Raw genomic sequence first — 15,236 nt, forward strand, 5'->3', positions numbered from 1 at the left:
GCTGGATCACCATCAGAAAGAAACTCTGGTATTTCTAAGCGGAATCTCATTTCCATTCAGAAAAACTAAGAAGTGGTTGAAAGCAAACCAAAGCCAAAATATTTGAAATTATCTCATATTTAATAAGAGCTCAAGCCTTTTCAGCTGGGTTTTCTCCCACAGCTGAAGTGGAGATAGCTGCCTGAATCCTCTGAACAGCCAGAGGAATTTTCTACTGGTTTGAACAGGGACTCTCTGGGCTTCCAGGAGACATGCTGGGACACAGAGGCAGACTCCTAGCTGTGGGTAAGAAGCACGGAAGCCCTGGGATCCCTCCTCCATAGACAACCCAAGAGGCAAGGGCTATTAAGGACACAGGTCCTTGCAACCACCCAGTAGAAAACCAACTAACATTTCTATCCAAATCCTACCCATTTCCAAAGCCAGCTGGAAAAGTAAATCACTGCAAAGCATTTGGGCTTGGAGAAGCCATAACCTGCTTTGGTCAAAATTCAGAGTCACCTCTGATGACTGCTTTTATTTTATTTTACTTTATTTACAGCCAGTCAGTAGAGAAGAGCAGGCCATAAAAGCTGGCAGAGAGGTTCTCTGTGGTGAGGTGATTCTATTTTTCTCCTACCATTTTTCACACATTTGTGGGAAAGAAAAACAGGACATTCTTTTTACAGGGCAAATGGTTATGGCATAGTTCTGATCCTGCTTACCTGGAGCCTGAACTCACTGCTTTAAAGCTTTACTGTTAAATTAAAGAACTAGCAATGTGTACCTAATTCCCAAGGATCCTGACCCTGCCTGCACTCATTTAACTTGCATCCCACCATGGTTTCCTTATCCAGCGAGAGTTGGTCCAGGCATTGGTCCAAATGACAGAAGCAAGCTTTGAAAGATGTTTGATGGGATACTATGCACAGTGGAGCGGTCCAGTTTGCAAGTCTGCTCAGCCTTGCCCCATTCAAAGCAGGATAGAAGATGCCTCCAAGCCACAGGATTGTGGACTGCTATTTTAAAATGTCAGGCACTAACACCTCACCCACACAGGCCCGGCAGGAGACACAAACTGAGCAACGAAAAGGCCTCAGCAGACCAGACCGATCTGCAAACTGGTTCAAACGTCTCATTCATCCAAGCTGGGTCTTGCCACATCACAGATAAGGGATGCCACTTCCACAAGATGCAGTGCCACAATGTAGAGCTTTCAGCATCAATTCTCTCTACCTGCCTGTGTCGAAGCACCTCACCCGCGCACTGTTCTCCTGCTGCCCCCACAGCTGGGTTGTACAAGTGTTTGTAGGGCTATGTTTATCAGGGCTGATCCTGGCTAAAAATACATTTTTTTTCCTGTAGGCTACGTTTTTCTTTAAAAAGCTCTAAAAAGAGATGACCTGTCAGGAGGGACAAAATCCTCAGGCTGCCTCTGCTGCCAATACCTTTCCCCCAGTGAAGCCTTGCCATTTAAATCAAGGTAGTGAGCAGCATGTGGAGAAACAACAGACATGATGTGGAGGAAGAATCTGCTCTTTGCTGGAGGAAGGTCCCAGCATCGGGGTGGTCACTGGGAAGGAGCTGCCTGGGGCTGAGCACAGCTCCAGGCAGTGTTTGCAGCACAGCTGCCAGGGAGGGAAAGGTCTAACCACGCTACCCAGAGAGGAAACTGGCCAAATTTGACTTATCCACAAAGCTTTCTATTGAGATGGTTTTAGAGTTAGAAGAAAAGCTGAGAATTCACAGCTGGAACACACACCCTCAGACATTCACACCTTCGTGCCCCACACAGCTGGACAGGGGGAACGTGCAAACGCATACATACACACGCACACACATCATGGTACGCAGCCCTGGGTGGCAGCTCAGTGGGTTGAAAGGTCCTCACCAAGCTGGGGTCCTGAGGCAGATGGGTGCCCACGGCCTCGGCTCAGCACGCGCAACAAGAGGATCCCATGGCCCCCCATGATGTCCCATAGGATCTTATCCAGGAGACTCAAAGATGATGCTTGAGTCTCCCGGCAGGCCATAGCCTTGCCCCCTCCTTCTATGGGCTGTGTTGGGTTGGAGGTGGTTATCTCCCAGGTCACAATCAGGCGCCTCATCCCTTGCCTGGTTTTTACCTAGCTGCTCTTGTTATCTTCCATCAATGACCAATAACTGCCCATGAGCGAGTTGTTTATAGCCCAACCAACTCTTTTCAGCCTGTCATCTATTTTCAAGGCTCCTGCTATTAGCCCACGCTTGTACCCTACATTGTAAAAAAACATGCTTGGTATTGAGTTCTTACAAATTCAGACCAATTCAGACTGATAACAAGCCTAAAGGCCAGGAAGGGTTCTTGTACAGCTAGCATAGGACAAAGTAAGTGTGACGCCAGTGGCAGGTGCCAGCAGGCACAATACTGCATTTAATCGTCACCAGATAATGCTGCAATTTTCCCTGCAACACACTCCCGTGCTGGAAGGCAGCACAACTTCTAAGGGTCTGTGCTCTGTGCAGGATTTTGGTAATGAACGTATTACTCTCATCACTGGCTCTGGGTGGGAAAGGCCAGCAGGAACAGTAAAGAAAACTGAATCTACCGCAGTAGACACAGCCTGCAAAGAGGTTTAAAGCTACGATAACGATGATAAAGACACAAGCACCTGATCTGGGACACTCGTGGAAATTGAGTGCTTCTGCTGAGAAGAGAGTTTCTGAAAAGTGGGGATTCCAGGTCATGGAGAATTTCAAGATTTCTTTTAAGAAAATTGAGTTCAATCCAATTTCCTTTTACATGCTCAAGGATAATTTAAAATCTAAGTCTTTCACTTTGAAATGACATCAGCATCTTTTGCCCATTACCAAGACTGAGCACCGCAGCGCTGTTCCGCATTACGGGAATCTGCAAAGAAACACAGTTAGCTGTTGGTAATGGCAGGTGGTCACCGAGGCGAAGCCTGAAGCTACAGAGGAAAGAGCTTTCTGCTGACATCTATTGAATAACACTATTCTTTCTAGGTCTCCCTGAAGTTCATCAGAGTCCCTATGCCAGTGTAACTGCATATCTATATCACAAAAAGCCTGCCTAAAATGTTGCAGGTAGAATTTGAATTATCGTATCTTGATTTTGGGTCTGAAGGTCCACAGACCCATAGTATGATGCCCTAGGTGAGCAATATCACAAGATTTCAGCTTTGCATAACCAGGCAGAGGAACCTGATCACAAATCAGGTTAGAAAGGTAACTCTTGCCCATAGAGCAAGGAGTGCCACCAACTAACTTGCCATTATAACAAATGCACATATACCTGAGGTACCAGTGCTGTAGGGTCAGCCCCAGGTCCTTAGCACTGCTCTTCAAAATGGCCATTGCTGTAAGAGGACCCTAAAGCACAAAGAATAGTACCCAGCCGGCCATGGTATCTCATCTCTTGCTTGGCAAGACAGCAGAGGCATTTTCTTGGAGCACCAGAAGAAAATTGTTGCATTAGGGATTTTCACTGATACACAAAAAATTCACTCTCAGGTCTTAGAGGAAGCCACTAGTTCAAGGACATCATCCAGTCCATTTGGAAAAATTGAGTTATTTGGGGATTATGTCACAGGGGCATTTAGCACTTTTCACTACAGAGTACAAGACCTGGTAAAGTGGGAGGGACAGGAAACAACAGTCACCTACGGTTGAGAAAAATCCTTGAATAAACTTTGTATCCATCTCTTTTGGACAATGGGATGGGACAACCCAAAATTTCTGTCCCCCAAAATACCCTTCTGCCTGGATGTTTGCTTTACTGTGGTTTGAAAGCTGAGGGCCATCCTCAGCTCCAGAGCTCCAGAGCTCATCCAGAGCTCCAGAGAGACTAGGAAGGGGAAAAAAAAAATCCCATGGATTGCTTAGCAACAGAGCTGGTTTAAGAAGAATAGCTCTGGTTGCTTGGTAAATAAGGTCAGACTGTTTTGTTCAGAAAGTCTTACGGTTTCCTGTGTATCACGCACAAAGCAAAATCCATGTGTTATCTACTTCCACAAGGTCAAAGCTTCTTCCTTGGGAAAAGATAGGCCCTCCTATTTGAAACATGAAATAACATTTATTCAATTTAGAGATGGGCTAGAGGCAACAAGCAGGCAGCACTTTTGAAATGCTGTTGAAATGCTGATTTGATTCGCAGGGTCTCAAAACTGTCAGTTCAGTCCAAATTTTCCAAAAAATAGGCACCAAAATAACAAACGTGGCTCAAAACACTGGACTTGAAGACATGACAGTGCACAGATCTGGTGTGACACATGATCTTTCCAACTCCATGCGCATTATGAAGAAAGCACTGCGGGGACAGCAGAGAAACAGAAGCACAAATTTACCCAGCAGTCAGGGGCATAGGCAGGACTTGAATCCAGAGCTCCAATCCCAGCCTAACGCCTTCTCCAGTAGGGCTGTTTTCAGCCACTTCTATACCCACAAGCAAAGATTTCTTTAGATCTCATATCCTATAAAGAAAAGATGTTTAACAGCATCTTGTAGATGTAATACCGCTTACCTTTTTATCCAGTTTTCTGCCAGCCATGCTCAGAGTAATCACTCTGTTATCCGAGAGCTCTTGGGCAGCTATCTGAAAGACAAGGAAAAGTTGTATTTGTTTTCAGCCTGAAAAGTAAATGAACACTAAGGCAAAAACCAGAGAATTCAGAACCTGAGGACAAATGCTCTGGAGATACCTCCCTAACTTCTGCAGAGCCTATTTCCAAGCGAGTATATTTGAACAATAGTATTTCACTTCTGAGCAGTGAAACTCATTTTACCTTTGCCAACCAATGGGTAATTTGGGACCAAAGCCTACTCCCCAGCAGCTCCCTGTAAGGGGAAAAAAAAAAAAAAAAGGAGAAAAAGCCCCAGTTTCCTTTGCATTATCACTGTCATTTATTCCACAAGGAGATAGTTTATACGTCACCTGCACTATTGCTGACCTCGCAGCCAGAGCCCTGGAGACACCAACCAACCTAGGAGAGCCTCATCCATGGGACTGGGTCTAGAAAAGCCCATTCACTTGCAGGGCTGGAAGTCAACAGTTACGACGAAGCCTCTCAAGCACACATCACAGTTAGCTCTTTCCCGTCGGAAAGGAGCCTCTCTCAACTGGCTGGCATGCAAAAGGATTCAAGACATCCAACAGCAAAGCCTGAGCCCATCTCACCCTGCCTCCTCTGTGTGAGGGCTCCCATGTGTCCCTGCTGGGCTCCGGGACATTGCGAAGTCACCAAGGACAGAGCCGAGAGGGAGAAAGAGCTGTGCAAAACCTTGCCAACAAGCTGTGCCACCTCTTCCCCTATTTACCAGGCTAGGAAAGAAAAAGAAAAAAAAAAAAAAAAAAAAAAAAAAAAAAAAAAAAAGCTTCACGTGGGGGAAATTCAGGCCGCACTGATCGCACTGATGGCTTCGGCATGCATCACCCAAAGGTGCAGCCCCACGGCTGACAACCCAGCCCTTGCTCCCGGCCAGCTGCAGCAGGCACAAGCGCAGCCCAGCTTATTTCAATTTAAGAGACGTTTTGCACATGCACTTCAAAATGGCTTTGACTGCCAAGCACCAGTGGGCCGGTTTTGTCTGGAACATGGTCTAACGAGTCTCTTGGTATTTTAAGAAAGGGAATGTTTATAACTAAAAAAAAAAAAAAATTTATTCATTTCTGTTAGCAGTAATTTTCTGAATCACTCATATTTTGTCCTTAAGGCTGTGTCCTGCCCAGACATCTGTTCCCTGTCACTCTGCTCCTTGCCCTTTCCTCTGCCGTAACGCAGTCCAGCACAGAATTCCGCAGCGGACCCTCTTCCTCAGCACCCCCAGCCCCAGGGCAGCTATGGATAGAAAGGGAAGGAGACAGCAGCAGGACGCCCTGAAGCACAGAGTGGACATTTTTCCCCTTATTATTGCATTAGCTTCCCAAGCATCGCCTTGTGCTGGATCACACAAGGAGGCTGCTTTTTTTTTTTTTTTTTTTTTTTTTTTTAACTATATACACACAGTACAGTAATTACAGCTAGGCCTTTATAAAACTCGGTGAAATCAAGGGGACAATTTTCCTCAGAATGAGCAATCAGAGGATTATTTGCACGTATGAAAACCAATGAGTTTGCAGCGTTAATTGGACAGAGTTGCAGCCTCTGAATCTGCCTGGGCAGCTGGGCTAGGGAACAAGTCACAGCTCCTGCACAGCTATCAGAGCAAAGCCTTTTAACCAAAGACAGGTCCCTTTAGTCCACTTAACAAGTAAATACAACCCCTCGCTGCCCAGATGTTCACTTCTAACTGGAGCAACAAGTGCTTTGCGTTGAACTTATTCCAAGGGGCAGGCTAGAGCTTTGAGAAGCTAAATAGGACCCAGAAACAAGTCCAAATACTAACCTGAGGGTTCAGAAAGATTGGTTAAAAACCTTTGGTTTAACATGCTTGTAGGTAGTGGGGAACAGGAGGTATTCTGTGCAGTTATTGAAGACGGCACGTGCTGTGCAGTCATATCCCAGGTGGAGGATCTGCTCACTACAAGCAAAACCGATGTTTCTCTCTCCTCCATATATATTTATGAATCATTGTAGATAAAGTCAGAATAAATCCCCTACTGGCAAATCGTGCAGGTAACTCTCTGCATCATGAGAGGGACTGGCAGTGTTAGGACCTCCACAGAAACCCTAATCTAAGGAACAAGAGGAGGTTCATTTCCCAGGCTGACTCCAGCACAGACAGAGCTGGTCACGGCACATGATCTGAGTGTAAACTTGAGTCCCGAGGGACCGCAGAGGACTGACCCTCTTCCCATCCTTAAAAGAGATAAAAAAGAAATCCCAACCACAGCACGCAGCTGGCATCATGATGTCTGCTGCGGGAAACAGGGCTGGATACCTGTCTTTAGGTTGCTTGTGCTCACAAGCTTCCCAGTGGGCTCAGGGACACTGTTGGTGTGAGATCTTCCACTTCAGCCAAACACGCAATGTGGAGATGCTCCCTTGTGCTACGAGCATAATAAACTCCAGGGGGAGACCCTGTGCAGGGCTCTGTTTGCCCCAAGGACCATAAACTTGGATATCTTTAAGGATATTTTTTTTCAAATATGTGGATTGTTCCCTATTTACTTTAAAACAAGCCATTGTACCAGTCTTCTCCTGCACCCAGTTCTTTGTGGGCCTGGACCACATGTGGTCACTGGAAACAGTGCCAGGAACAGAAGCTGTAGGGAAGCAGATCCAAGAGAACTTTTCTTTGCAAGTGTTCACAGGGAGGTTTGACCCATGTGTCAACTCATTTGGGTCCCTTTCTGGTCCATTTTCAAAACGCCTTTGATTGACCCGACGGTTTGTGAGCTGCAGAGCTCCCCCATCTTCATAGATGGGAGCACTGAAAACCTACCCGCCTTCCACCAGCATCAGTACCTGAGCCAAGGCAGAAATTTGCCCTGGTCACGCTCCTCACAAGAACATACTCAGCCTCGCATCCCTACATTTGAGGGTTCACTGGGCAGATGCATGCTGACCACAAGCTTGCAGATGCAAGCTTGACCACAATGAAGCCCTTTCCAAAGCAGTGAGAAATTCCTTTTCAGCTGCTGAAGAGGGTGGAAAGGGGAGGGGGGGAAGGGAGGAGATGGAAGGCCTCCATTAGGCAATGAATTAACCCTAGCCCTATTTCCATAATGAAGTCAACTTCAAGGATGCTCTAGTGGAGCTAAAAGCACCATGCAGTGTCCAAAGCCTCGTCACAGAACCCACCAGTATTACCAGTATCTGGGACTAACGAGACGCTTATACCACACGTAGGTCCTGGTACTATTTTCACATGGCCAGCACAGCCAATAATAACCCACAAACCACTTCAACCGGTAGAGGTACGTCTTTTATTCAAGTGACAGAAATTGAGGCTTTTCCTGTTAAAAGATCTCAGGATTGATTGACAAATACAGGATTGTTTCATACCAATAGAGACATGCTTTGGGATTTCCTCATCTATTTAAGCTTCGGGACCCTCTCTTGATTCCATCAATCCGGTCAATGCACCTCTACTGCACTCATCACCATGACATTTGTGTGCTGCAGTTAAGAAAATGGATACTTGGGAAAAGTTGAAGGGAACGTGGTTTAGGAAGGTAGTGTTTGGCTCCAAAATCCACATTTTGTATGCATAGATATTTTCAGAGTTCAAAGCAAAAGACTCCTTCTCCGTTGCTGCTTATAGCCCCAAACTCATAGTCCTAACACAGGGGTTCACCAGGAGCCAATGCTGTCCCAACCGCAAGGGAAAGGGGCTCCCAGCACACGTGAGCTGGCCACAGTCTATTTTCATCACCCAGTCTGATTAAGTGGAGGAGCAAAAAAACCTCAAATCAGAAAATTACAAAAATAGGAGAAAATGAACTAGACATCTTAAACCCTTTGATCTTAATGGCATATTAGTGACCGATTAGAAGTTCTTTAAAACATGCAACTTGGGAAACTGACTGGAAACTTTTAGCCTGGTCCAGGTCTTCCTACCCAAGTGTCTGACAGGGTAGGTAGAGCCCAGGACTCAGGAAGACACACAGCATCAGGTACCGCTTGTGAACTTTGTTGCTGCTTCTGTTTTTGGATTTAAAGGTTAATTGCAGCAATTAAGAGAGAAAAGCTGACTGTAGCTTCGCCATCTCTGTAGCACACAGCAATGGAGATGCTCTTGCAACAACCGCACCCTGGTCTTTTAAACTGCTTTTAAACCCTTCTAAGGCTTTTTAGATCCAACTGCGGTTTAACCCCTTGTGGGCCATCTCAAGTAACACAGCGGAAGGAAAAGCCTTTTCTCTCACATCTTTGCTGCCCAGGTATGAGTCTAACAAAGCACCTAACTAGCGCAGAAAAGAGATCCAAGAGGCTGGGAGAAGGGAAATGAGGCTAAATTTAGTCTTTTCATTTTTAAAAATATCCCTAAACAGATCAGCAGCGGGAATGCCACTGCCTGAAGGGGTCTGCATCAGGAGCAGAGGCTGTTGCTAAGAGACCTGTTGCTACCACATAACTCCCATCCTCTTACTACAAACAAAACCACTGACTATTAGCATCCTAATCAGTCCTTTTACCTCCGTCTACTCCAGGGAGGGCTGAACAGACACTTTATATCACAAGATAACAAACAACAACATACACGCATTTACTTCGTATTTCTCCAAATTTAGGTTTTCTTATTTTAGCGCTCAGAGATGGAAATCAAGATCCAAGTCTCACAGTGCTGGACACCCAAAGGACATTGGGCAAGATGGTCCCTACTTGAAAAACCTCATCCTCCAAATAGACCAAGGTGGCAAGCAAATGGGAGGCAAAGAACCTGAAGTTAGTGACAAACCATAAACCCCGGGCTCCTGGGCCCCACCTAAGTATCCTGCCTTGCCCCCAGTTTATTAACTGTATTTACACACTCAACATGCAACATAAATGAGTAACTGTACCGTTATCATCCCTTTCCCAGCTGGTTTGCCGTTTCCCAGAAGGAGACTTCGCGTTATTTTCTTGCTGGAGACGATCTAGAGAAGCCAAAGAAAATAAAGTTTTGATTGTACAAGTGATCAAAAGCAGAGTCATAACCAACTGATCATTGCTCACGTTAGTTAATTCTGATGAAGCATTCCCACCAGCAAAAGATGGACATGGCAATCAAAACAGACCAAGGTAACGCTCTTACCACCACCAACCCCGGCACCTGAACAAAGCTCTTTTTGCTCATCGCGAGAACAAGTCCCAGGACACGGCTGCTCCGATGGCAGCACTCTCCGACACAGCTGAATCCTCGGGGGACAAGGCAGCTGTTAAACGGCATGCAGTGCCAATGAGCCAAAACGATCTGTGTAACATGCTGCCCCTAATTTGACTTGCAGAGCAGATCGGCACACAGTGTGGGTCCGTGGGATCTCACAGAGCCAGAGTTACCATGATTTGTTCCATGAAAAGTGACAAGCCAACCTTTTCTACCGCATTTTAAATACTCCCCTGGACCATAAAAGGAAATTCCTTTTTCTACTGCCGTGAGCACTGCACTAGCAACTTGTTTCCAGGCCATGTTTCCATGGCTGAATCCTGATACAAAGGGGATGCTCATCCCTCAAGGCCTCCCGAAACTGCTACCAAGTGAGGCACCAGGCCTAGCACCACCGTAAGGTGGTTTTCCCTCCGTCTTTTACCTCTGGCTCATAAGATGCAAGATGGGACCATCTAGGAGCTGAATAAAACCCCTTGCTCAGCGAGTTTCAGCTGTCTTTGAAGGTGGAGATCCTGCAAGCTTTTCCAAAGGAGGTGTAAATTCCTGTATAATAAACTGGAACCTGCTGAAACCTGCTGAAACACCTTCAAAACCTAAGGGCTATAGTTTAAGAACATGCAGTCTCATTCATCCTTTTATCCCCACTCTCAGTCCTATGTTTTCAGCATCTATTAGCACCAGCCTAAGAAAGTAATAATAAGTAATGAAATGGCTTAACTTCTTGCTCCTGCTGTCTGTGCATGAGACTGACCCAGCCACACTCAGGTTCCTCCCATTCCTCCCCAGCATTGCTTTTCTCCCTCTCTTTGCAATTACAAGGCAAAGCTCTTCCTCATTGTGGCTAGCTGCACAGGAGTCCTGCTGTTACTCTGGGATCTTCGATCCAGTCATCCTGGAGCTTTTTCTCCAGGAAGGTAGTTCATATTATTTGGTGATTCCTATACATGTTTGTGCAATGTTGTGTACAGGGTGGGGAAATTTCCTCCTAACTCTGGCTAGCGGAAACCATTTAAACCCAGAAGCCTGCAGTTTGAGCTCTGTTAAATTTCACTTGGCCACAGAGGTCATTACAGGCCCAAAAATGATGCAGCCACCCTTCCAAATCTCACTACAGATCTAATTAGCCGCAATATAATGACCTGACAGAGCTCTGACACAAACTCAGAATTGAAAAGATAGATGCTCATTTTGTGGTTCCTCAGAGCCAGGTTATTTCTACTCAAGTCTGCTTTCTTTCTCCTCCAATAACTGCTCATGCCTCAAAACCGGGCAAGTTTATGAAAATATCTCACCAGACAAAAAAAAAAAAAAGCAGATTGAAACATAGCTAGAAAACCCACAGCAGCCTGGCTGAACCCACAAGCCCAAGCCCTCCCTGTTTCACATCACTCCTCATTGGACACCCCAGCACACATGTCACCACTGCAGTCTGCTTCCTTCCATGGCCAAGCTGTGCTGCAAACCCAGGGCTTGCAGCACACCAGGGGGCTGTGCTCTCCACAGGGAGACAGGAGCAAGACTTTAGGCAGAACCTCTCCAGGAATGGCTCAACCTACAAGGTATAGAGTGAAAAGATACGTTCAAAGCTTAGAGGTTGCAATCTTTCATTAAGACTAGAGGAAAAGGGAAAAGCAGAAACAATCGCCCCATTTCAAGCTGGCATCCATTACGGACTAGACATCAGCGAGAAGCTCTTGTATCACTGGCTTGGGTGTATGGGAACTTAAGCAAAATCTCCAAACTGGGTGCACGTGAAAAGTAAGTTCTCCTTTGCAGAGTGTGATGTTGCATGAGTTTACAAGAGTTAGAAGAGTTTAGAGCTATCTTTAATAAGGATTTTCTTCTCTCTCTTTTTTTTTTTTTTTAAGAAACTGAATTATTATAAGACAGATGAGGAATGTGAGACCAGAGGCAGCCTCATGCTGTCAGTGAAGCTGAATAAATCCTCCTTTGCTGTCTGAATGAAAGAGTGCCACCGATCGGTCCTCATCATTCTCTGTGCCGAAAGCCCGGCACACTTCAAGATGGGCACTTGCTTGAGTCGTTACTTAGCGCTCCCAGAAACCCAGCTCATGTGAGATGTTATGTCTCAAACTTTGTCAATGTAAGTGCTCTTCTGACAAGTCAAGGACTTGAGCACCAGAACACAGTTGGCAATGGGAAGGTTATTCATCCCACTTCGGCATATGCAGAGCCACATAACAGTCTGTGTAATAACACGATCACATTCACGAGCCTCCCTGAACACCTTGTCCTGGCTGTCCACCGCAACCCACCTATTATATTGTCTGCTTCCTCCTGGTCCCCAGCACAGAGCACAAAAGAGAGAATTTCTCCCAGTCTCTATGCTCATGCCAGGTACCACAGAAGCCCTGGGCAGCTGGATGCTGAAAAAGAATGGAAAAAATCCTACTCATTTCCTGCCTCTGAGTCAGAATAAGCTCAAAAGAGAGAGAAGTTTAGAGAATTTAGCTGTCAAATCCTGACAGGGTCTGGGCTCTTGCAAAACAGAGACCTTCCAAACACTTGCAGAAGCCACAAGAACAGAAGACACATTCCTGCACCTATATGCCAAGTAGGAGATATGATTTGCTATACAATTGCAAGATTATTCTGCGTGGACAAAGCAAGGCCTGTTTTCAATGCTTTGTTCTCAAAAAGAAGAAAGAACAGTTATTTTTATTACAGAAACTTTGCGAAGAAAATAAAAGAAAAGCATGTGTTTTATTGCATTCAGGCAGATAACTGAGAAAAAAAATTTAGATTGAAACCATCCTAACTTAAAGCATCTGAAAGATTCCCAAGTGCAAACCCAAGCTAGTCATTAGGACTCCTACTATAACCCATAGAGAGAAACAAGCACCTCCAAAGGCTTCCAAGATAAGTGTCCAAGGTAATTCAGTGCATCACCCTGCCCGCCCTATGTCCACCAGGGGTTTTAATTTTCTCTTCAGGCAACAGCAGGAGTTTGTACAACTAGTTTAGAATTGGGCAAATAGCTAGGAGACTTCCACATTCAGATGAAAAGAACTCCAGTCTTAACGTGGAATAGCTCAAATGTGACCAAGTTACGTGAAAGTAGCTTTGACCAGGAAGTATCCAACAACTCAACTATAGATCACTGTAGTAGCTCTAATCTCCTCACTTCCCTTACAGTGGATATTATTTGGGGTCTCTTTGCTGGAGGGAACTGATCTGCAGTAGGACAGGATGTCTGAGACTCACCATGCCCAGAGTGCAGGAGAACTCGCCCAGAAAGTCATGCTCATACAACTGCATGCTCGACTTGTCCTGGTCAAATAGGGCAAACTTGAGCTTCTGCACTTCTTCAAAGTGATAGTCGACGACAAACTTTTTTGAGAAAGCTGGGTTGAGGTTGTTCACGGCTGTCTCCGTCCTGTCGAGCTGCAAGGAAAAAAAAAGGGGCACAGGTGTTCAGATACCTACATCATAACTTCATGACATGTGCGAGTGCCAGCTCAGCCAAGGCTCAGGGTGAATTCAAAGCTTCTCAAAGCCAGTCTTTGCATTTGCTTCTGACATCTCTTCTTCTAGGACAAAAAAGGCTCCTTGACCTCACATTCTCAAGCACATCCTCTCTCCCAAACTGGCCTCCACCACCTCTCCACTTGGACTGCACTAGCTCAGCTTGTTCCCCACACCCAACCCCGATCAAGAACTTAAAAATCTGTAGAGGATTTTGCACTCCATTTCTTCACCTCAAGTGCACAGGTCCAACAGAAGCAGTTAATCCATATACTGTTCTGTGACACTGCCTGGAAACTCCTTACCAAAATGCATCTCTGATTCTCAACCATCTAGACATGCACAGCTGCAGTGCTTTCTAAGGCAGGTCAAACCTGTATTTCTTTCAAGCTGTGTACCTAACAAGCACAAGCAAAAAAAATTAAAATGTTTTACAACTCAGAACACTAACTTTCTAACATTTCCCACTAGAATCTCAAAACAAAACATCTATGTTGTTTCTTCTTGCCTGGCCCTCTGTAGCAATAAATAAATAAATAAATAAATAAATAAATAAATAAATAAAAATCACAGCCTGTGGATTTAGCCGAGCATTAGGAGAAAACAAGAGGCTGGTGGAAAGACCCAGAAGACAATACTTCGAAAGATTTTGTGTCCCAAAATAGCTCAGGAAGTCCCTCAGCCAGAGAGAGCATCTTCATATTTATAACCTCCTTCATACAAGTAGGACCGGGACACATAGATTACATTAAGTGTCTAGCACAGGAGAGACTTGAGATGGGGCCAAATTTGAATCTCACAAGTCCCTGAGTTATCTACTCCAGCAGCCTAGATCTCAGCCACTTAGAGATGCAATGCATCCCATTTCTGGCTACTGACTGAAAAAATCCCGGCTAAATCTAGTCAGCTTTCTCCTCCCAGTCTCCCTTCTGTAAAGAGATGGCCTCTCCATACGCAGACGTGAGGCTCCAGACTGTAAAGTTCTGTGAAAAATTCTCACCCTTCTGTCGATACTGCTGTAAAACCTGCAGTTTGGATACTACTGCACTAAGGAAGGAGAGCTTTTGTCAGCTTAGACATGTTGTTTGGAGAGCTGGTGCTGACAGAGTAACTCTTCTCAGCATGTTGTGCCTCTTCTCTGATATTTTGGGAACAGTAGGAGGGGTACGTTAACACAATGCCAGCCCAGACGTGCCACAAGCTCCTGCCTGTGTGCCACAGTCACCCATTGGATGTATGGGTTTCACACTGGCTCGTCCATCCCACAGCCACGGGGAACACTTAGCACCTCTCTCCAACAGGAAGGATTACCCCAGGGGCAGGACCAGCCTTCAGAGCAGGAAGTGGGAGAAAAGTAGATGGAAGTAATATCGCTTCCCCAATACCTCTAAAACTCACCTGCCCACCAGGCAGCACCAGCCAAGCCAGCTTGCTAGACTAGACTAGTGAAGAGTCCGTGCTTTGTTGGCCAGCAGAGTAGCGTTGGGGAAGCTCATGACCCTGGTAGGAGCTTGAAGGGGTTGATAGCCAAGGGCGTAGCAGCTCCTTGTTCAGTCAGCCCTTACACTGAGCAGGTGATCTGGGCCCATCAACAGCCTTGGGGTCTAAGGCTCAGGCCCTCAAGGTGAAGGAAAACTGCTGTGTGTACTTGGGTCTAACAAGGTGCTTGGTGGCCTGAAAGTGAGACTGCATGGAGGTTAAATGTGGAGCTGCAGAGAGGACTGCAAAGCTGGCATGGGGAACCCATGGTTAGAGAATAAGGATGAACGAGACCTGCCTGGGAACTCCACCTGTAGCACTGCGGGAGAAATCCTGAAGACAAGAACAGCGATAAGAGCAGAGGAAACTTGGCAGGCAGCTGGTGAAGTGTGAGTTTACAACGCAGCATGGTACAGATGGACACAAAATCTCAGCTTAGCGAAAAATCTTGGGGACAGCCATGCTGGAGAGCAGGGAATGCCCCCTCTGCTTGCAGAGCTCCAGCACTGAACCCCATAACTCCCACTGCCAAAGGACCA

At 45.9% G+C, this 15,236-nt stretch overlaps 1 protein-coding gene across 3 annotated transcripts in view; it reads right to left on the reverse strand.

Moving 5' to 3' along the window:
* The window catches only part of CPNE2 (copine 2), an 89,422-nt gene that overhangs the window by 40,235 nt on the left and 33,951 nt on the right, over nucleotides 1-15,236 (reverse strand). For all 3 annotated transcript variants that reach the window (XM_062586198.1, XM_062586197.1, XM_062586199.1), the window contains exons 3-5: nucleotides 12,958-13,137; nucleotides 9,425-9,499; nucleotides 4,502-4,573 (exon numbers count right to left, since the gene is read on the reverse strand). In XM_062586198.1, coding sequence (XP_062442182.1) covers nucleotides 4,502-4,573; nucleotides 9,425-9,499; nucleotides 12,958-13,137 — 327 coding nt within the window. The remainder of the gene's footprint in view (nucleotides 1-4,501; nucleotides 4,574-9,424; nucleotides 9,500-12,957; nucleotides 13,138-15,236) is intronic.

The sequence above is a fragment of the Rhea pennata genome, chromosome 13 (assembly GCF_028389875.1).
Source record: "Rhea pennata isolate bPtePen1 chromosome 13, bPtePen1.pri, whole genome shotgun sequence".
Taxonomy (NCBI): Eukaryota; Metazoa; Chordata; class Aves; order Rheiformes; family Rheidae; genus Rhea; species Rhea pennata.